This window comes from Vespula pensylvanica, chromosome 2, assembly GCF_014466175.1.
Source record: "Vespula pensylvanica isolate Volc-1 chromosome 2, ASM1446617v1, whole genome shotgun sequence".
NCBI lineage: Eukaryota > Metazoa > Arthropoda > Insecta > Hymenoptera > Vespidae > Vespula > Vespula pensylvanica.
Window position 1 is genome coordinate 5,427,018 of NC_057686.1, and position 23,164 is coordinate 5,450,181.

The 23,164-nt window shown below is 42.5% G+C and overlaps 1 protein-coding gene across 3 annotated transcripts in view; it reads left to right on the top strand.

Annotated features, from left to right (window-relative positions):
* Window positions 1-23,164, top strand: part of LOC122637604 (UPF0489 protein C5orf22 homolog) — a 428,365-nt gene that overhangs the window by 114,850 nt on the left and 290,351 nt on the right. The window contains exon 1 of one of the 3 annotated variants that reach the window (XM_043829838.1): window positions 19,353-19,795. The exons of the other annotated variants lie outside the window; for them this stretch is intronic. Coding sequence (XP_043685773.1) covers window positions 19,452-19,795 — 344 coding nt within the window. The 5' untranslated portion in view covers window positions 19,353-19,451. Of the gene's footprint in view, window positions 1-19,352; window positions 19,796-23,164 lie in introns of those variants that run through there. 3 annotated transcript variants of the gene reach the window in all.

A 23,164-nucleotide genomic window follows, 5' to 3' on the forward strand; every position in this document is an offset into this window, starting at 1 on the left:
ACACGCAAGGTTATCATCGTTCTTCTTTAAATACGAGGGACAAGTAATCACTCGGTATCGTTCTACATTAAGGAGCAAAAGGAGCATTAAAATTCCGCAAAGGAGAGAAATCTTCGGTATTCTTATTCTGCAGCATATCTTTTCTAAAAAGCATAGAACTCGTCGAGCGTGACCAATGAGAGTGCGAGAAAAATAGAAAGAAAGAGAAAGAGATAGATAGATAGAGAGAGAGAGAGAGAGAGAAAGAGAGATGTTTATAGGCGCCAGAGACGCGACGGTCCTCCTTCTCGGTGTCTCTCCTACGCTCTTGGCCCTTTCGGCTTTCTCCACCCACCGGCTCTTCTCTACGGTCGTTAGAGCGAAAACGTTCTCCATTAACACCTCCTCTTTTTTCCTTTTGTCAGTTGGCAGACGCGTCCGCGCCAAAGCGATATTAAAAACTCCCGGCTCCTGCAATAAAGTTAACTGCTTCTCGTACGCGTGGGATCCACCCACTATGACAGTTTGTCGCTCCCTCTTTTCCACTATGTTCCATCTTTATTTCTCTCTTTTCCAAACATCTTAGAAGGAACACGTCTCTATCGGATAAAAGCTAGCTCTCGATCGGTCGTTTTAACGCACGCGACAACGTTTCCATTCTATGAGACATGAGATAAATCATCGTATCCTTCCTACGATCCAGTCTCTTTCTTTTTACTAGGCGAAGCTTCTCTTCTCTTTTCTTCTCTTTTCTTTTCTTCTCTCGTAAGAACACCGAAGGAGAAATCGAACAAAGAGAAGGAAGAAGGACGTTGGAAGAAATTGTCTTCTTCGAGGGAAACGAACGGAGGAGTGGTTACGAAAGGAGAAGGCGAAGGCGAGGCGACACGAGCTCGCGAGCATAGAGAAAAAGAAAGAGAGAGAAAGAGAGAGATACGAAACGAAGGAGGAGGCTACTTTCACTCGACGGAAGAACCGCGTCGCGAAGTGGAGTGCCGGATATAGAGTGGCGGAAAGGCAAGAACTCTATTGCTTTGTTATATATATATATATATATATATATATATATATATAGAAAGAGAGAGAGAGAGAGAGAGAGAGAGAGAGAGAGAGAGAGAGACACGAAGAAAAGAAAGGGACCAATGTGGCGAGGGGTAGAGGGTAAAACTCTCCGAGCGAGCGGTGTTCGTGCCGAGCTTTGATATCCAGTCGGCGCACAAAGAGTTGTCGCCGGTATGCTCTACGTCTAATGTAATTGCGTGGATAGCTACGTACCTATCTATCTCTACCTACCTATCTACCTACCTATCTACCTACCTACCTACCTACCTACCTACCTACCTACCTACCTACCTACCTACCTATCTACCTACCTACCTACCTTTCCTATCCACCTTAGCTATTCCTCTCTTTACTTATTTGCACTGACTGTGAGAAAGTCGCGCCGCATTCAACCTCTTTCCCGTCTACGCGACTCGTTCTCTTCTCGGTTATGCTATATGACGCGCGAGAAAGAGAAAGAAAATGAAAATACTCGAAATGAAAGAAAATTCCTTTCTCTGTAGCACCGAATAGTTGATGCTACGAGTAAAATTTTACTTCTGCTGACGTACACACGTATAAAAACGTCTTTCGTTATATCGAACTAGGAAGGAAATAAACAAAAGTGATATGAAAGAGTTAACTTTTCATTTCGTTTCTTAGGACCGAACGATACACTTGGAAATATTTATTTTCAAGTAGGATCAATTAGTCACTTTGTTGCTCGTAATCGAAACTCTCGAGTTTCGATACACTTTCGGAATAGCATCTTCCGCGGATATTCGTCTTTGAATCCTCGAAGAAGCGTATTCAGAGCGAGTTGCGAGAGAGACAGAGAGAGAGAGAGAGAGAGAGAGAGAGAGAGAGAACGTTAGAGAGAGATTTATAGTATTCATGGAACGGCGGCGGTGCCCTACGTTACAATCTCGTGTATTTAAATACATCGTGAGAGATGGAAATGTATTTAGACGACAGCTCCTCTGAAAGGAAAATAATTTGACATATTTTAAAAGTTGGAATATCGCTCGAACTTCTAAAGCCGCCTTCCCCAACACGGCTTCTTCGCTCCTTGAAAGTCGGCGAAAAGGGAGAAAGAGAGAGAGAGAGAGAGAGAGAGAGAGAAAGAGAAAGAGTGAGATAGAGAAGGAGTGAGAGAGAAAGAGAGCGAGAGATGAAGGAGAAAAAAGAGGGTGGTGGCGACGAGTAAGCAGAACGAAGACGGGGATAGACGGGGATAGAAGAGAGAGGGGCCAAGTAATTTTAAAGCGATTTTTACTCAAAAAAGTTTACATTAATTGAGAGCTTAGGAAGGCGTACGAAGCAACTTCCATTTTCTCTTTGTACTTCGTTTACCAGTGCAAATGTTATTGCCAATCGGTCGATCCATATTTTGATACGTTTAGCAACGCCACGAACATTTTCACGATTCGATTTTAGGAGTCACGACTTCTTCGGATAAATCCTTTCTCCTTTTAACAGAATCTAAATCTCGTGATACCTATATAATTTCTTTCAAATCTCAAAGCACGATATGTGTATGCAACCAAACATTAAGTAATTACCCGTGCATTACCATTCGCGTCACGCAACTCGTTGAAGATAAATAGGAGCTTGCTATTCACGAATACGGGCTCCGATTCAGAATAACTTCTATAGGAAACACCTGTGAAAGTCGGGCAAGGTTATCGTGGTTTTACGTCCCTTTTAAAAGAACTCCAGTAATAGCTGACAATAAACGGCAACAAAGTTTTCCCGCGCGAACTCGTACGATGTTGGAAGTATTTAAATATTCAGTGGGACGATGAGAGAGAGAGAGAGAGAGAGAGAGAGAGAGAGAGAGAGAATAAAAATAAAAAAATAAGAGGAAAAGAGAGCCTTCGATCGAAAAAATCGTGAGATTCTTTGCGATCGCGCGAGATCGGTAGAGTCCGTGTTGTCTCAACAACGAATGTCGACAAAACATTTTATTTGTTTTTGTCAAAGCAAAACTCTCTTTCTTTTTCTCTCTCTCGACGTACATGTACGTATATAACGAGAATCGATGAAGTGTTTACGTCGTTACGATTTTATTCCCTTTCCAAGAGAAGCATCAAAATATTGAACGATCGAGAACCGTCCAGTGTCAAGTGATATTTTTTCGTAAAGCATTACGTGTCGCTGGAGAAATCGGTGAAACAGTTTGGTCCTAGGTCGATCGCTATTTCTCGTAACTCTTACAAGTACCGACCAACCTTACACCAGCCCGTCTATATAGCTAGGCATGAATATTGCCAATTTACGGGTAAAGGAACGTACGGTTCTCACCTAACTTCGCTTCGTTCTCGTTCCCGTAGCTGTAGTTATGTATCCAAGCCCCTAGTCTCCAACTCCGACATTGGCATCGCCTCCCGTTTCCACCCCACCACCAGCAAACTCTATCCGAGCTATCTCCTCTTCCTCTAACCACCCCAGTCTTCTTTCTCGAAGCTACCTCCTCCCCTCCTCTCCCATCCTCTTTGCTTCTCTCTCTTTTTCTCTCTCTTTCTCTTCTTTCCTTCCGAGGTGAAAGGGTGGGAGCATGGGGTAGGAAGGTGGGTAAAGAGGTAGGAGAGAAAAGTGTAAAGGCGGGATGGAAAAGGTGGAAAGAGAGCATAGCGGCCGCTTGACGCGATATTGGAAAATGGCGTCGATGTGTGCAGAGGGTAGTGTAGGTAGGTGGAAGGTGGTCCTCTTCCTCTTCGCCGTAGAGGGAGCGGGGAAAAATAAAATAAATTGCTCAACATATCCAATAAGGTGGCAGAGCCGTTGCCCGGGCGACGTCGCTCTTGCTCTCTCTTTCTCTCTTTTTCTCTGTCTTTCTCTCACACTCCCTCGTACCGTTCGTTCCTCTATGCTTACCGGAGAAGCGCTAGCGGTTCCTCTCCTTCTCCTCCTCCTCCTCCTCCTCCTCCTCCTCCTCCTCACGTTTCACTCCCTTCTTTTTCTCTCCTACTACCCTCGCGATTCTCTTTCTCTCTCTTTTCCTCGAACCTTTCTATCTTGTTCGTTCTTCTCCGTGCTCGGAGCTCTCTCGTGCCATAACTTCCCGCTCGTAGTCCGACGACGACGACGACGAAGACGACGACGACGACGACGCCGCGTTGCTCGTTCGAGAAAGAGAGAGAGAGAGAGAGAGAGAGAGAGAGAGAGAGAGAGAGAGAGAGAGAGAGAGAGAGAGAGAAAGAGAAAGAGAGAGAGAAAGAAGAAAACGGTACCGAGAAAGAAACGGCTTACTGCAGGACCTGCGCATTCTCGATTGTCTCTTTCTTGCCTTCTCTTTCTCCAGCTTCTCTCCTGCAATCTCAAACTTGGTATCCTCTTCCTCTTTCTTCTCTTCTTCCTTCGTGTCTTCCTTCTTCATCTTCCATCCACCTTCTTTCTTCTTATTCTCTTTCTTTTTTGCTACCACCGCATAATACGCGTACGAGACCGAGGTATTGGCTCGCGGGACCTCCCTGTCGATATTACCATACATATAGGCCGGCCTGTTACAACCTTCCTTTCTTCTTCCTTCCTCGAGATTCGCCGCTGAGATTTATCGGTCCTCGTGCACAGGTGGCTACGCCACTTGCAACGCGAGCCACGGTTCGCTCCTCGCTCTCCGATAAACAGACCGTTTCGATTCTTCCCTCGAAAAAGATCTTCCCCCGTAATGTCGAGCCGAACTCGATTCATCGAATCTCGAGCGACTTTTTCCAACGAGATCTCTTTCGAGTCCATCGACCCCCTTTCTGTCCCTTTTGCGTCGATCCGAAGAACCTCCTTCCTTCTCTACCTCTTTATTCTTCTTCTTTTTCAAACACTATTATCTATTTTTCATTGAAGATTCTTTTCTAATCAATTTTTTTTTTTATTTTATTCTTGTATTATATATATGTATATTGTTATAGATGTGCACATATATATGTGTGTGTGTGTGTATTTTAGTAACATTGTCAAACTAGATAAATTTGTAATAAATTTGCTCGTATCTACCATTGAAAAATATTTACACTTCTAATTAAGGAGAGACAATGTTTGATGAATACGCGTAGCGAGATCGATTACCACCATTTCCTTTTCCATTATTGGATTCGTATTAAGGAAATTGCCTTGTGAGCTAAAGTTGCATCAATCTGTTTGGATCACTGTGAGATCGTTCTATTTGATTTACGATTATGTTTTTAAAAGGAATAGCGTAACGCGATCGATCATCAATGATACGTCACTAAGATACGATCTGTTTGTTTTACGCTCTATTTAGTACTTATTAAAAAAAATAGATTCGGATTATCTATCAACTAACGGAATAATTTCTAGGATTTAAGATTTTTCTGAACTTCGAAATTCGAAATTATAACGAGTAGGCGGAATTCTTTTATTTTATGCTTTTCATCTCTCTCTTTCTCTCTCTCTCTCTCTCTCTCTCTCTATATATATATATATATATATATATATATATATATATACATATATACATATATATATTTTTTTCTCGCATATAAATTTATGATTTTACAAGAATTTATTATTCAAAGGATCTCATATCGTCCATTTAATTTTGCGTCGATCGTCATGGACGTGCGTAATTTGATTTACATAGGAATTGCACTCGCGTCGACTCGCGTAACCTTAGACACAAGGAAGTATTCTTCAATGATTCTTCGATGTCTTGCGATTTATATGCTTTCTTGGCACGTCGATCGCCTTTCATTTATTTCCCTTGGTTTGTAGCCTGGCACGTTCTGTCCACTACTTAGCCACAAATAATCGTACTACTCCTACACGAGTCTCGTCGACTCGTCATTGATAGATACGTATTACGATGGACTTATAAATTGGAATACAATCTTTGCGAGTATCCTATTATCCACGAGCAATGTGTTACTCGAATTGACTACGTTAACTACTCTGATATTAAAGAAAACAAACAAAAAAAAAAAAAAAAAAAAAACAGAAAGAAAGCAAGAGTAAAGAAAAAAAGAAAACTTTCGAATAGTTCATTTCCATTCACCGATTGAACTCTTTACCATCGCATCGTAACGATATGCATTGCTAACGGAAATTCGTTTGTGCTCTCGACGGATTAATTTGTCCAGTAGCGAATACGATTATAGAACGAAACGGTTAAGCGAGATAGCCTCTCGTCCCCATACTTTATAATTTATATCTCCACCTCTTGCCCTCCGTTTCACCGACGGACGGTACGCTCGCACTACGGTACTTTATCATCGATCACTGCATCAACGAACAACGCCGACCACAAAACGATATCATCTGGTGCAAATTAATATTACCTTTTAAGGATATCACCCATAACGCGATCGTCCTTCCTTTTGTACTAGTCCCTATCTTCGAAGCCCCGGGGCTTCCTTCGAACGAAATGCATTAAATTCCAACGATATCGTTAGGCGATGGTAGCCGGTGGTGTTGTCTACACAGAAACGTGCAAACTTTACCTACGTGTACATATCTACGTACCTACGACGTACGAAGCAGAGCCCTCTTTACGCGTATACATACGTGGAACTCCAACGTGGTACCAAATTGCTGGCCGTTCCTTTTTGCCATGCTGGAAAAATTGGCAAAGGCAGTCGGTACCGTGCCGGTACGCCTCCTCCTGCAATATGTAAAATAATGACGGCCGCCTGAAAGGAATGCATAATGAGAGATCTCTCCCGACGTGCACCGGGTCCGAGGCGTCTCTCCCTCTCTTTCTCTCTTTCTCTCTCTCTCTCTCTCTCTCTCTCTCTCTCTTTCTCTGTCTCTCCACCCACGTGTCTATCAGCATACGAGCGTGTATTATCGTACGTCGACGTAGTACCCAGCTCGCGACCGGGACTACCGTCGAGAACTTCCATGGAAATTTTCGAATCGGTCGATTCTACCCCTTACCTCAGGCTACGGAACTATCTACGGTCTTTACTAATTCTCTCTTTTTCTTTCTTTCTTTCTGTTTCTTTTTTCCTCTCTAATCTTCTTCTTCTTCTTCTTCTTCTTCTTTTTCTTTTATTCGGTATTTAAGAAAAACTTTGAGATATAAGACATGGGAGCTTTCAATTTATCATCCTTATTCATCGTTCACCCGTTTTCCCTGACAAAGTAACAATTTTATAAAGATTAACGAAAAAGAAAAAACAAAAAAAAAAGAAAGAAAGAAGTAAAAAAGAAAGAAGTAAAAAAGAAAGAAAGAAACTTATTAAAATTCGTTGAAAATCGTCGTACTATCCTCGTCGATTTGATATCGTTATTCATAACGATCGGCACCTTATCACGGTGAACACATTAAAACGCGTTTCTCGAACTCCCGTCGTCTCTTTCTCTACGAAGTTAGAAGGAAAGCGCAGGGTCGAGACATTAGTATGGGGCGGTGGTTCGCTCCTCTGCGGGGGCGCAAAATGCAACGCCCGTGAAAAAAAAGCGTCTAGCCTTCGAGGTTGGGGTGGCCCCAAACCACGCCTCGTACGTGAGGCATGCGTTCAAGATACGTCGTTGGATAAAGAATGCTTGCTTCCGATTGGTCTCTGCCCCCCTCGCTCACCCCCTCTCGATGTGTGTGCTCGACATGTATGTGCTATACTAATACCACTACAGTTACTACGCGCACCTACACGCACATCTAAGCGCACCAGTTTCCTTCGTATGGCTTCCACAAGATATACGGCCTTGCATGCCAACGCGCGCGCTTACGCGTCCCTTTCTAACGAAAAAGACAGAGCGAGCGAAAGACAGAGATAGCGAAAGAGAGAGAGAGAGAGAGAGAGAGAGAGAGAGAAGGAGAGGGTGGTGGGAATCGTCGGCTACCATCTTAGAGAAGAAACCACCCCCGCAACGCGCATACGTCCCAAAGGCAGGAAAAGAAGCGACCTCCTACGCTTCTCTTCGTCGTATGTGCCGCATGCGTGTGTAAGACGCACGTGTTCTATCTGCGCAAGTCAAGCGTTCTCGTGTGTTAGACTCCACCCTGGCAATCAATCAAAATTCCCTCACCCTTTTGCCTTCTATTTTCTCTCTTTCTCTTTTTCCTCGGTAGGGTACCCACTCGATATACGGAAAACGAACGGAGGCCATCGAAAAGAGTGGCGTTTTATCGCACGAAAATAAATCATGTATCGTGAGCTGGACGACACGATTCAAAGTATATAGTCCTTTGTAAATGTACAATTTTGGCACGTAGTTTAACACGGTAGACGTGGTAGGTAAGTAGTTAGATAGGTTTGCAATATAATCTTGCGTGTTCATGATATCGATAATGCTTAAGGGATAATATTCGTAGGAGCTTTCTTCTCGCCCGTTCGTGTTAACTTCTTTGTTATCGAGCCTTCTTTGTCAACGTCCTTCGTAGAAAAGATGAATTATTATCGATCGAGGAAAAATGGGAGAGGAGCGATCAAGGAGGGTTGGGTATTATTTAAGGTTTCGCTTGAAAAAGGTGGTGAGAAAAAGGGATGGAAGAAGGTGAAGAAGAAAGAGGAGGAGAAGGAGAAGAAGGAGGAGAAGGAGAAAGAAGGGGATGAGGATGAAGATGAGGATGAGGACGAGGATGAGGATGAGGATGAGGATGAGGACGAGGACGAGGACGAGGATGAGAAGGTTGAGAGTTGGTGCGGATGGAAGGTGAGAGGAGAAAAAGAGGGAAGAGGGCAGGTCGTTGAAAGTAGTCAAGCGGAGTCGAGTGTAGAGCCGGAGTGGCCGAAGGCACATGGGCGAGTCCTCTCTCATCCGTCTCGAGCTGAAAATCGATAGCTGGAAAAAGGGTTAAAACCCGGCACCCCTTCCGCCCGGCGGCCCGCGAAAGAACCTGACTCAGGAGAGGGTCGGAGGAGAGAGGAGCTCGCTCGGAGGGCACCACCGTGCTTGCCTCACCTCTCTTCTCCTCTCCTCTCCTCTCTTCTCCTCGCTTCGAACGAGATTTACATACCTACCCGTGTATCCGACTCTCTCTCTCTCTCTCTCTCTCTCTCTCTCTCTCTCTTTCTCTTTCTCTCACATTCTCACTCTCTTTCTCTTTCTATTCAAGGGAAGAGGCCCTTGTTAGCCCAAACTTGCCTCGTCTGCGCGATCATGTTGGCTTTTACCCCGCTCAAATATCGGCGGGTCGTTAGCGGAGGAAAAATTCGCTGGAAAAGTGGTCGAGCGTACGCGATACCCTGCTTCTTCCGAACGTGTGTGTCTGTGTGTGTGTGTGTGAAAGAGAGAAAGAGAGAGAGAGAGAGAGAAGCAACCGACTCGATGAGTCGCGGTTTTAAGTTGAGCCAAGCCGTAATGAAATTTGTTTCGACTTCTCGCGAACTCAATATCCCGTCAATAGATTTGCGATAAAGTAGACCTGTTAATGCGTAAGACCCATTCGATCGTATTTCAACTTCACCTTGGCCGTTCTCGTCGTGTCCGCATCGAATATTTTTTTCCCGTTTTTCTTTTCTTTTCTTTTCCATATCTTTATTTATTTATGTTCCAAGCCGAGAACGTAAGAGATACGTTTACGAATGAAAATACGTTAGATAAAAGGAGGCTAGTGCGATGCTGGACGGGTCTTGATTGCTTTTCGCGAATCTGGTTTCCTGTGGCGTGATATTTTTTTCCCTCCCTCTTTTTTTTTTTTCCTTACCCCGAGAAAAAAAGAAAGGAGAGAAGATAGAATAACGCGGAAGCTTGAAAACGGCTGTACATGCGCCGCTCGGCAGAAGTTCGCGGAAAATTGGAAAATAATAAATTGCCAAACTACTTTAAAGAAATTAGCGAGAGCTGCCCGGATGCTACTTCCCGTTCCTCGTTCTTTTTTCTTTTTCTTCCTTTCCTCTCTCTCTCTCTCTCTCTTTCTTTCTCTCTTTCTTTCTCTCTCTCTCTCCCTCTTTTCCTTTCCACGAAGCCCGCGTAAACTTCCGTCCTCGTTGATATTGATTAATGCGCTTAAAAAGTTCTAACTTGAATCGCCGCGTTTTCTCTCTCTCTCTCTCTCTCTTTATCTATCTATCTATCTATCTATCTATCTATCTATCTATCTATCTTCCTATTTATCTATCTTTCTATCTATCTTTTTATCTATCTATCAATCTATATATCTATCTACCTTTCTTTTCTTGCTTTTTTTTCTCTCTTTTTCTTCGAGCCATCTTTTTATTGGTTCTCCGTCGAAAAAGGGAGTCCGATGAAATCTGTGCGATCATGCGTGCACATGTACAACTATTTTCACGCTCGCCGAGCATATGTCACGCGGATGCTGCGAAGGTTCCGATTCATCAAGCACCCAGTAGTTAGCGATGTTGATAGCTCTTTGGCCGTTTACGCTCGTTGGCGCATCATCGGAGGGTCGTAGCTCATTTAAAATATTCACTTTCGGAGGGCTCGTTTCTACAGCCAGACGTATAACGAATAAATAATGCAGTACCATATACGTACTATACATATATAATTTTTTTAATTCACGAAATGCGACACTTTAAAAGTTTTTTTTTTTGGATTTCTGATTAGTTAAGAACGTATTTTTACAACAACGATTGATCTATTATAGTACAGATTAAAGGACAATTCTATCGAAGGTAATTACGTTTGATCGGTCAATCGAATACGATCCTTTAAATTATGCTATCAATCGCTATACGAATAAACGTACGTTTCTCCTTGAGAAATTAGTATTTCTCGATATTTCGACCGTGTTCACGTAGGCGAATGTTGTACCGCTATCGTATTTGTAAATACGACGTGTCTTCATCATAGGAGAACAAAGAGGATAAGAAATTCGGTCAACTTATAACCTACTTACATATATTTGTTGTTTATAAATTTATCCTAGAAATCCATTTGCATTCGGTTACGTTGAGAATAAAATTTAATACGTATATATATATTTCCTAATAAACATATATTAGGTACTAAAAAGAGTATATAATTAATAAGAATATATAATTAATAATAACTAAGAGCATATAATACAAAAACGAAATTATTTCGAAGGTTAAAATTTCTCTAAGAAAAATACGTCTTACGAGAAATACGTGTTACGAGAATAATATTTAACGATGATATGTACTATTGATCGTTTTGTTACATTATAGATCTATAAAAATTGATCTACATTCATTGTCAGATTTATCTACTCTTCTTCTCGGTTTATAGCTTGTTGACGCTCGTAGTTCACATAGTAATCTACATTCTTCTTTTGTCTATTCCGACGGTGAAACTCATGTAAAGTTAACGAGGCGACCAACAAACTTTCGCATGAATACTAAAGCGTAGCGGTCTCTTCGCTCGCACCATGATCATTTATATTTAAGGCGAAGCTAGGTAGGTTTGCTAGATTGGATGGTTATGGCATTAATATGTTTGTACCGCACGTGCTCTTGTCTCGGTTGAACGTATTTATGAAGAAATTCAAAGATGAATCGCATCTTACATTTACTATCTTATTCTAACAAAGAGGATATGGTATGTATAAGAAATGAAAGACGTACGAGATCTTTGAAAATGTTTCTTTTTACGCTCCTCTAAAGGACAAAAGATGTGTCCCTCTTAATAAAGAATGAAAAGGAATATCGATGGTTCTAAGATCTCTTATATAAGAGTACATATACGTTCTCCTATGTATATACGCTCATTTATATACGCTCCTCCATTTTGTTGTAAAATCGAAAACGAATTGATAATAATTCTTACCAAACTTATGGAAATGATATCCTCTTCCGTCGCTTCCTTTCGATCCTCACGGAATGAACGTCGAACGTGGACTGTAATTGCGTTCGTCCTTCCTACAAAAGAATTTCACCTTTGTAAACAAATCCGTAAGACGGTATACTTCTTAACGTATCTATTATGTTTTTCTTCGAAAATCGAGTTTGTAATCTCGAGGAAAAAAAAAAAGAAGAAGGAGAAGAAGAAAAAGAAAAGGAAAACCAAAACAAAACAAAAGCTCGGCGAATGTCTTCCCAACGAATTTTCGTCCCTTACAAATATTCGTGTCGAAGGATACGACGTTATTAAAACAAAATTGAGGAGGTTCGCTCTAAAAACGCGGGGACTCGTATCTCTCCGAGATATTTTTCCATACTTCGAGTTCAGCCGAGCAAAAAAAGCATCCCTTCCGTCCGTAGTGGAGATACTTTCCTTCCATCCTGAGTAAATGTATGAGTATGTATATATGTATGTGTACGTGCAGACGAACGCTTATACGTGTGACAAAGGACAGAGAAAGGGTAGCGCGTGTGGAGGTCCGTATTGACGCCCACGTGCGCGCATGCGCTTTGTCTTCTTCGCCACCCTTACGAGAAACACGCGCGGCGGACACACGTATTTACACGTACACGACATCATCGTCCTCTCGTGCACGCGCGACTGTATCGCACTTCTCTTCGCGACCACGTCCTTCTTCTCTTCTCTTCTCTTCTCTCTACTCTTTTCCTCCTCTCGCAGCATACGACGGTTTTTCCCGGAATTTCCAAGTTTTTCATTTCGTCCGCTATTTTTCATTTTCATGCAACCTCCTCGCGCATCGGTGAGCCAAGAGATGAGTGAGAAAGAAAGAGAGAGAGAGAGAGAGAGAGAGAGAGAGAGAGAGAGAAAGAGAGAGAGAGAGAGAGAGCGAGAGAAGAACGTCTTGCTCTCTGAAATTTTATTTTTTCATTTTTTCATCTTTCCTTCGGACCCACTCCTCTCGCTCTTTTATTCCTTTTCCTTTCTTTTCTTTTTTCTCTTTTTTTTTATTTTTATTCCCGATCTTTTATTTTACTCGACATTTTTTTTCCCCGACACACATCGATTCTTTGCCTACGTTTCCTTTTTTCTGTTTTTCTTTTTTTTACGCTTGACCTTTTTTTTCTCTTCCCGCTTTCCCGAGAAGATCTTTACGATAGATCGAATTTGATATTTGATTCGCCGTTTATTTAATATTTGAAACGTGATATTTCCCGTATATTGCGACGTAGTAGCGAAAGATAAAAATAAGATATTCGTATAGTACGATGGGAGTTTCTTTTAACGTGGAAAATACACGACAGTCGAGAGAGGAGTACAGAGAGGACGCTCGTAGAAAATTTATAAAGCGCTGTCTACGATTCCTGGAGATTTTCTTCTTCTTTCTTTTTCTTTTCCTTTTCTTTCTTTATTTTTTCTTCTTTCCTTTTTCGGAACCGCGATAACCGTGACTTCGTTCTCATTTATACGACGAATTAAGATAAAAGAGGCGCAAAGTCGGTGCCTTCGCCAAGCAAGTAGTTGAGAAAGTGTAGCCACGACCGTCGGATGCGGTAGCAGAGTAAAGGGAAGAGAAGTTTCTCTGAAAGGAAAAGGTTCGAGGTAGACGTTGCCTGCTCCCCCTAACGAGATTAATTTGTTTTATATGCGACCGCGCAACCGCCACTCTGTAGCAACATGAAAGTAACTCCTGGCAGATTGCGAGAGACGTTTCGTCCTTCGCTTCTCACCGTTATCGGCTCTTCTTGTCTTTCTTTCTCTATCTATCTATCTATCTATCTATCTATCTATTTATTTATCCATCTATCTATTTATCAATCTATTTATTTCTTTTTGTCTCTCAGAGAACGAAGATCCTTCGAATGTAATCGTAATTCTAAATCATACTAATCGATCCTGTTCAAGTAAAAACAGATCTTACTTGAAATCTTGGAATGAACTTTTTTTTCTTTTGGTTTCTATTTTTTCTTTTCTTTTTTTTTATTCCTTCTTTTTTTCTAATTTTGTATTTTTTAATTAAACCGACCGAAGACGATTTATATATATATATATTATATATATATATATATATATATATATATATATATAATATCACGATTCTTTCTTCGTTCGATAGAAGCATGGATAGATAAAACGAGGACGCCGTCGATATCTCCGAGAAAAATCATTCTTCCAGAATAAATCGGGAGGAAGGCGACTGGTTGAAATGCACGGCGTTCGAAGCATCAAAGGGAAAAGGCAGGAGGTACGGAGCAATTCCGTCTGGAGCGCGTTTACGCTGCATCTACCTTTTCTCCTTTCCTATCGGTACGGCTATTATTTTTCATCGTGTTGGTGACTACGGTGCAGGATGATAGAATAGAAAGAGAAAGGTCGAGGTAGCTTCGGAACGACGAGTAAGGCGAAAAAGATGGATCGGGAGAGAACGTCGAAGGGGAAAGTATGGAACGTCGGAACGGGGAAGGAGGGAGAAGAGTCTAAGAGAAAGATATGTAAGAGAAGGAATGGTAGAGAACGGATGGAAGGAGAAGGAGAAGGAGAAGGAGAAGGAGGAGGTAGAAAGAGAAAGAGAGAGAAAGAGAGTGGGTAGATAGTCCGTAGAGTCGTTCGTGTTTTATCTTCGACTGAGTCCGCCGAAGTCGGGGTGGAAAAAAGGAGGTAAAGGGTTAGAGAATCGAAGAGCGGTAGACTTGGAAGGGTTGGGTCGACTGGCTGGCTGGCTGGCTGGCTGGCTTGCTGGCTGGCTGGCTGGCTGGCTGGCTGGCTGGCTGGCATTGATCTGCACTGCTTCCAGCCACCCCGTGTGTCGGCTTTTCTTAGTAAAGTCTCCACCTCCGCCACATCTCTACCTCTTTTCCCTCCACCTTCGGTACTCACTCTCGTCTCTTCTTTATCCTATACCTTCTATCTATCTTTTCTTGTTCTTTTTCCCTTGAAAGTACCACTACCATCGCGCTTCCTAGGTAGCGTCTATCATCGAAGAGAGTACCAAGACCAGTAACATCGGCGGAACCAACAGCAGAGAACCGGCAACAGCACCGACTACGTCACCGGCGACCCAGCTAGTCAGCCAGCCAGCCAGCCAGCCAGCCAGCCAACCAACCAACCAGTCAGACATCCAGCCAGTCGGCCGGCTGCCTCTCTCCGATTTTCCATCGCTCTTTTCATCATATACCCTCTTTCCTCTACGCGCCACTCTACCTTCTTTCTTCCTTCACGCTTGGCCTGCACACAGAAACGACCCCGAGACTTCTCTCAAGGGCGTCTCTTTTCTCCTTCTTTTCTCTCCCTCTCTTTCGTTCACTCTTTCTCTTTCTTGCTTTCTCCGCTCTTTCTTTTTTCTTCACTGTGCTTTCGTATTTCGGTTCTCTCTTTTACTTGCAAATATCGTACGAGGAAAGGTAGACGCTCGCGAACCCTTTGCTCTTTCGCTCTCCTTTTGTTCTTTTTTTTTATTTCTTTCTTTCTTTTTTTTTTTCTTTTTCTCTTTCCTTCTTTTTTACGATATTCCTCCAACTTTTTTTTCGATATAACGAGATTTCATTTCATGTTGCTTTGACTTCTGAGATACTGCAATGATTTATTACTTTTGATAAAACATATGTCTCTTCTTCGGTGTACTTCCATTTCGTAATAAGAATCTCTTTTGGGTTATCGTTCTTTAATGTCAACCGAGATCGGTTACACAAACGAAAGTAGAAGTCGTTGCCTCGGGTCTTTCCGTGATGGCTCATCGATTCGATATTTATCCTTCTTTCTTTCCCTTTTATCGTTCGGATCGATACGCGAGAACGAAGAGCAAAGATATGTGAGGAGGAGGAAGAGGAGGAGGAAGAGGAAGTGCGTGTGAGAAATGACGAAGGAGAGGTTCGTTGCTCGTAAAGTGCTAATACAAGGTCTCCTGCTGTTGACCTTTCGTTCTTTAGAAGACCAAAGGAGGTTCAACTAACGTTGTACTAGAAAGAGAGATTTATCGTATCAAAACCTATTAGTTCCGTAGAAAAAGTCGATAAGGCTTTATTAGTTTTAACAAGAATGCAAGGTAATTACAGGAAGCGTTAGCAAGATAGGAGGAGTAGTTTACTCGTTACTTTCTTTTTCTTTTCTTTTTCTTTCCTTTTTTTTTGTAGTATCATCGGATAGAATCGAAGAAAATCTTCTTAAATCGATCGTGAAGATTAAGTGGCATTTCTTTTGCTACTCCTCCTCATCTCCCTTCTTCCGTCTACTTGCCTTCCTTCGCGATTCGGTTATCTCGAGTAGCTTAAGTGGAGTTTCTCAATGAGAATCCGCCGTAGTCTCGTTGAACCGTAGATTCCAATAACTCTGACGCGGTAGGGTCAAGTGAACGAGGTTCGGAAGAAGTGGCGATTATTAAAGGTCGACCTACGAGATGCTGAGCAAGGATGAGAGGGCGTTCACTAATCCCTCGCTATTACGTTACACCAACGGCGATTTATCGAACGTGAACCGAGCCGAGGTCAGGAGCGCGAGTTCGTTTCGAGATAATGGCTCGTCCCGACGAGAGATCCTCTCGAACGAGGACGAGATAAATTGGGACGCGAAGGGAGTAAAGCTAATTTATATACGCCTTTCGCTCTCTTTCTTTTTTTTTTCTTCTTCCTTTCTGTTTCTCCTCTCTTTTTTCTTGTTTTTCTCTTTTTCTCTTTGCTACTCGTCAAACGATTTATTCTCTTTCGTTTGTTCGTTCTCGGACTATCGGAAGTGGTCGAACAAACGCAATCGATATATCTGCATATGTAAATATGAAAGGGCAAAAAGCGAGAAAGGGAAGAAAAAAGATGGGAAAAAAAAAAGAAATAAACAACAATGTGCGAGTGATCGCTTATTTGAAAAAATATTTTCAGGAACGTCGAATTTGAACGTCAAAGTGGCTTCTCCAAAGCCGTTCACCGATCGATTCTCGTTTGTACGCACACGCGTGTTCATGCATATCCATGGCTTATCCGCGCACACGTGCACACGTTTCTATATTATGATTTGCAATCGGACGGCAGACAACGTATTCGAGCTTTCCCATTGTACGCTTCCGATGCGTCGATTACTTCGAGTACCTTCGAGTGCGCAGATTGTTGGAAGCTGACCCTAAATCCGGTAATTGCCGACAATACTTGCTCGTAATACCTTCTCACTGCTCCGGCCAATTTGTTCGCCAGTTTGAGCCTTGACATGGTACCTCTGTGTGTACGCGAAGTGCCGTACGCGAGATGGTAAGCTGTAAACTATTACCAGGAAGTACTGGCTATGGGAAACTATTCGCCATAGGAAATCCAATGATCATACCGCGTCGATTGAATTTGCAAACTCTCGAACAGGCCGCGAAGCGTTTACAGCTCACGTGACCGCTCGAAAGGACGATCCTGATTTCGAGCCTTTTTCCCTTCACTTTTTCATTTCGTTTTATTTTGTTTTATTTTATTTTATTTCATTTTATTTTATTTTTTCACTCCCTACTCGTTCGTCGATGCACTTTTTTTTTTCTTTTTTATTGCGGGATTTTCACGCCAATAAAAATCCAATGGTGGAGATGGTTTGGGAGCGAAATATCTACAAGTTTGTCAGATCGTTTTGGTCAATAAAATCGATCTTGATATTTAAAAAGAGAAATGTATATGTTTTTTGAAAATTCGTAAAATTAATATATGTGTGTGTGTGTGTATGTTTGGTTATAGGTTTGTACCAAGAAGACGAAAAAAAAATAGTATCGGTGTCTATCTTTGATTGTATTTGTCTATTCTTATTGTGTGAACACATAATGAGAGCGAGAGAGAGCGAGCGAGCGAGAGAGAGAGAGAGAGAGAGAGAGAGAGAGAGAGAGAGAGAGAGAGAAGTAAATAACGAAGGTTACCTGGATGTCGGATCTCTTCCTACGCGCGTTTCAAATTTTGTTACACGCTCGAGCCTCGAGTTTTAAGTGCCCCGGTAAATTTGTTCTAGTAGAAAAAGGGCTGGCATCCAGCTCGTGTATATCTTGTCACGTTTCCTAACGACGTTACCTCACGTGTAAACGGACCTTCGGCAAACATTAGCGACAAACAGCCTAGCCACGACGCGGCACGAAACTCTTCTTTACTCTCGGAAGTACGTACGCTTACGTGAGTACTTATTATCTATAATGAAAGTAAAGTAACTAATTTTAGAAATGGTAACTTTTTAGGAAAAACGCTATTTGAGAGCCCGAGTCGATTAACGATAGATTTTAATTTTTCTCCTCGATACCAATTTGTTTCTTTTAGAATTTATAAGTATAAGCAAGGACGAAAGAAAAAAAAATAAATAAATAAATAAAAATGAGCAGAACGAATGTTTTCGATCGTAAGATATTTCAATATGTTTCGTTATGATTATAATAACGTTCGTAACGGCGGAAGTTGAAGGAATATAAAGAATAAGAAAGGGATCGTTTCGGATTAATCACGATGTTCAAAGAAGACGAACACGTGGCGTGACTAGAGAATTCGAGACGATCGTCTTCCCACGCGTATATCTTTTACCCTTATCCTAATCCGAGCGTGCGCTAGTACACTCGGCTTCTTTCTTCTCTTCCTCAACCCTTTCGTTCTCCCTTCGGTACTCGAAAGATCCCTAGCGTCCCCCGAGCATTCCGTAAAATCTACATACGAAAAGGAGGAGTGCTTTCCCATGTCCTTATCTCGCGGATACCAGCCGAGCTATCCATCCAAAGAAATCTAATCTCTTCAGGGTCGAGAACGAAAATTCCACAAGCGTTTTACGTGTTTAATACATATTCAAATTCTGAAAGGTTTATCCGTGGGAGTGATTTTCGAGTACGTATATCTACGACGATAAAGAATTAAAAGATTTTTAAGAGTTCGTCGTTATATATATATATACACACACACACATATATATACATATATGTATGATTCTACAACATGTTGATATCATTCGTTACAATCAGTTAAAAAAAAAAAAGAAAGGAAAATTAAATAAACTTTCAGTCGAAGGAAACATTTCGATTTACATAGGACGCTGATAGGAAAGAAAAGTTCGTCGACCTTTTCTCTCTACCTGAGAATCCTAGAATATTTTCAGGAGGGCAAAGAGTAATTAACTATGACAGAGAACCGCATCGAATGTAGAAAGAAAGAAAAAAAAAAAAAAGGAAAGGAGAGAAAAAAAGATTCGGTTAGCGTTCGGAGAGGTAGCGAAGGTAGAAAAAAACCGAAGACAAACGTAGGATCGATCCATACGCGTACCAACTGGGCGCGACATCTGCATGCAGATGCATCCTTGGCGTTCTCACGTTACTCAGGTGGCGACCGATCGGACGACCGACTTTTCGAATAAATTACCAGCGCGAGAATCGAAACTCTCTGAAACATTTATAGACACCCTGTTGTGTACATGGACACAAGCCATGGATAATGGCCCTACCTGGTTCTTCAACCCTTTTCGCTTCCTTCTTTCGTTTCCAACTCCTCTCTCATTCCAATAGCCGGCTGTACGATACGACGGGCCATCTACTGCGTCCTTGTTACGCCATTGTTACCTTTAGTCAGTTTTACGGTTATCGACCTGTGTCATCCTTTGAACAAAGTAATTCGATATGTTCGTGCTTACATTAAAATCAAAGAGAACCATTTCCTCGTACACAATGACGAGAAAAATAGAGAGCCTATTAAGTTTCGAATCGATGGTATACGATCGATCATTCGTAATGTAACATGGATAATAAGTAGGTACATACCTACGTACTACATATGTATAATATAACACTGACATCAGTAAGTAAGTACGGTCGCGTGATATTTTCTTCGGGAGTTAAGAGAAAGAAAAAGGAAAAGTATCATGAAAAAGAAAAAAAGAGAGAGAAAGAGAAAGAGAGAGAGAGAGAGAGAGAGAGAGAGAGAGAGAGAGAGAGAGAAAACAAGCCGGCGATAATCCGTGTACAAGGAGAGACGACGTTGTTTTTGAATGGCACGCGGCTTGGGAGGGTACAAACGACTTCTTGTTGCTCGGCAAAACAGAAATTACCGTGGCGTGACGGTGAGGAAGGACAGTGGAAAGATGAGGACACGAAGATTCCATTAAGGGGTAACTGGCGGTAATGAATGGAAGACACCCCCTTGCACCACCCAAAGACCTCCAACCTCTGGATTTCTCGTTCACTTCTACTCTCTCTCTTTTCACCCTCGCTACGACCTTCTTCCGTCTCTCTTCCTCTTACTTTCTCCTTTTCTCCACGGTTACTACGACAAGAGAAGGCCAGCGTGATTTTCCTCTCAGTAAAAAATACTCTCGTTTAACTTTTCCCCGCTCATTATTCCTTGCCGCCCTGACCTAACTCGACCCGACCCCAAAGGCGGCTTCCTTTAATAACCCACAAAGAAGGAGAGAGAACGAAGACGTCGGACTAGGCGGTGAGAGAAGGACGATCGAAGAGAGACCGAGACAGAGACTGCGAGAAAGAGAGACGCGACCAACGCCAAGGGCAATCCTTGGATGCTAATTTGTAACTGGGCTACTTCCGGAACAGTGGTTCCCAGTCGCATTGAATTTCATTTCAGCTTTTCTCCGTCGACTTTATAGATTCGCTTTATTTATCTTTCGAATCCTTTTGTTTCTCTTGCTCGATTAAAAAATAAAAAAGTCGGGGTTTCGTTTTTGATTGCAGTAGAAAGTTATCTTTTTAAATACGATGTTTTTTTTTTTCGAACAGATCGATCGTTCGATATTTTCATCGAACGTGTTCTACGTTTAATATATTTTCTAATCAATCGTTCGTTCGTTCGTTCGTTCGTTCGTTCGTTCGTTTGTTCGTTCGATTAATTTCTTGCCGGTATATATAGCGTAGCAGAAGTTTCCATTTCGAATAATCCGAGGAAGAAACGCAGAAAGTGGCGATATAAACTCGTACTCAAGGATGAGCACCTTGAAGGATCCTCCGGTGGCACGAGAGGGATGGTTTTCCTTGCATCGGCAATTAGCCCCATCCCCTCCCGGATCCCCTTCGTTCTATCCTGCCGGTTATAGCGACCAACCCCATCCATGGCATTTAATTACCTTGCAACCCCAGGCTAGCAGCCTCGGGGCCAAGGTCACGAGCCATTCAACTCTTCGTATTCCTCCAGCGACGGGACACACTGACCGAATTTACCCTTAAGCTCTGTTTCCAGGAGTCGATCGAGTACCTTACCTTCTACCACCGAAACGTTGAACTTCGATGGGTATCCTAACGATTAAATAAAAATTCAAATCCGATCGTCGTTTTATCGGGTTAAAGAAGTTTCCCGATACAATTACGATATCGATTTTAGCCTCTTATCGAGAAAACGGCGAAGGTTACTACTTTCTTTTGGCACGGTTCTTTGGACGAAGAAGAGGGCACTCTTAGTTGAAGAGGGTCACTCGTATCTAACCCTCTTTCTATCGCCGGAAGGGTACGCGAAAAGTGGGTCCACTCGACCCACCATTTCGATCATCCGTTTATTATTCGACTTAATGCCAAACGAGAATGAAAAGTCTTGGACTTTCTCTATCGCATTCCTCTTTTCTTTTCTTTCCTTTTCTTTCCTTTTCTTTTTTTTTTCTTGTTTTTTCTTTCCGTAACGTAGTTCTCGAACGTTCGCGTGCTCGAGCGTCATGTTCCATAAATCAGCAGAGGCCTCGATCCTTTACGGAGTACTACCGAGGACAGTAGAGCCTTCTCCTCTGCTTCCCTCCCCTTCTCCTCTCTACCATCCTTTCTTTCCTTTCGAGTCGTGCGATTTCTCTCCTTCGAGTCGAGTAAGAGAGTCGATGCCACCCCCTTCCTCCTTTCTATCTTGCCCGCTATGTCCCTCTCGCCCGTACTTATTTTTCTCTTTATTTTTTTTTCTTTCTTTCTTTCTTTCTTTCTTTTTTTTTCTTTTTCCTTTTTTTTTTATATTTCCTTCGAGTTAACGAACGAGACGTTGCCCTATTGTACTCCTCTCTCGCCCCCGCCTCCACATCGTCGACATCCTTTACAATCGATTTGCAGAGACGCCATTTTCGCTTATACCAGCAACCTGCAATCCCATAAATCAAGAATCCTCCTTTAACCCACCTACTTCCACCGTTCTTCCCTTTCCATTTTACTCTTTTAGATTCTTCGAGAACGCCGACCTTATATCCTTTACGGGGTTATCCTCGATTCTATTCGAGGTTAGTTGCGAACGAACAATTTTTCGTATTCTTTGAATTTTCCTGTAGCAATCGTTCCTCTTAGGTATCACTCTCCTCTTCCACTTCTTTCGCCATTTTTCAATACGAGGACCAGTTCGTTACGGAGAAAGGGAGAGAAATGCGAGGACTCGCACATGTATTCGAGAGGAAGGGTGCCCGTAGTCCACCCCCCCGAGCTGCGCAGAAGTTCCTTCCTTCCGCTTGATCGACATCGATTCCAAGATGGCGTCTCGTTGGTGGTGCGCCCACGGCATACATATCGGCCCATTCTACGAACGGCAGCCCGCCCTTAGGGGAGCCCCCTTTACTTCCTCGGTCCACACCCCCTCCGCCAACACTCTCTCTCTCTCTCTTTCTCTCCCTCTCCCCCTTCTCTCTCTCTCTCTCTCTCTCTCTCTTTTTCACCCTTCTCGCGTTCTACGTTCTCTTCGAGTCGAGACGACGTCGATCGCCGAGCTTGAGTCGGCCGTGTTCGTCCTGGCTCTGCTGGAACGAGGGTGGATGTGGCCCAACCTCGAGTCGACTCCTAGAGAACTAAAAGAGAGAAAGAGAGATAGATAGAAAGATAGAGAGAAAGAGAGAGAGAGAGAGAGAGAGAGAGAGAGAGAGTAAGGGTGAGTAGAGGGAGGCACGACGGAAAAGGCAGGACGAAGGGGGTGTAGTCGGCTTCGCGAGATGTCCGGACCGATATCGGAATCGCATTAGGACGCCGCGCCACTTTTGCCCCCGGGAACTCTCCCCTCGTCCAACCCCTCGTCCACCCTATACCCTCCTACGTTCCAACCCTCTCCCACCTCTCTTTCGACTCGATCGCATCCTCTTTCCTTCGGCAACCTTTCCATCGACTCCTTTTTCTTCCACCTACAGAAAGCAGAAATATCGAAAGGAACGTTCACGACCACGCCTGCCGTTCGTTCCACCGACGTGCCTCGGGCCCAGATGCTCTTTCGTGTTGCCCTCATTCGTGAAATACGAAGTTACTTTTTCCTCGGACGATAGAAAAATAGAAAAGAATAGGAAAAGGGAGATTCGTTTGGACTTTAGAGGCTATATGCATATATATATATATATATATATATATATATATATATATATATCTTTTCTCTTTTCTTTTTCTTTGTTTTTTTTTTTATTTTGTTTTTTCTCCCCCTTTTTTTGCATTTTTCTTTTTTTCTTTCGTCCGTCGATAGATAGATTTTTGTTTTCTAAGGTTTTATCAAATTTTTATCGATCTTTATGCCGAATCTTGAAAATGTTTAAGCAGAGA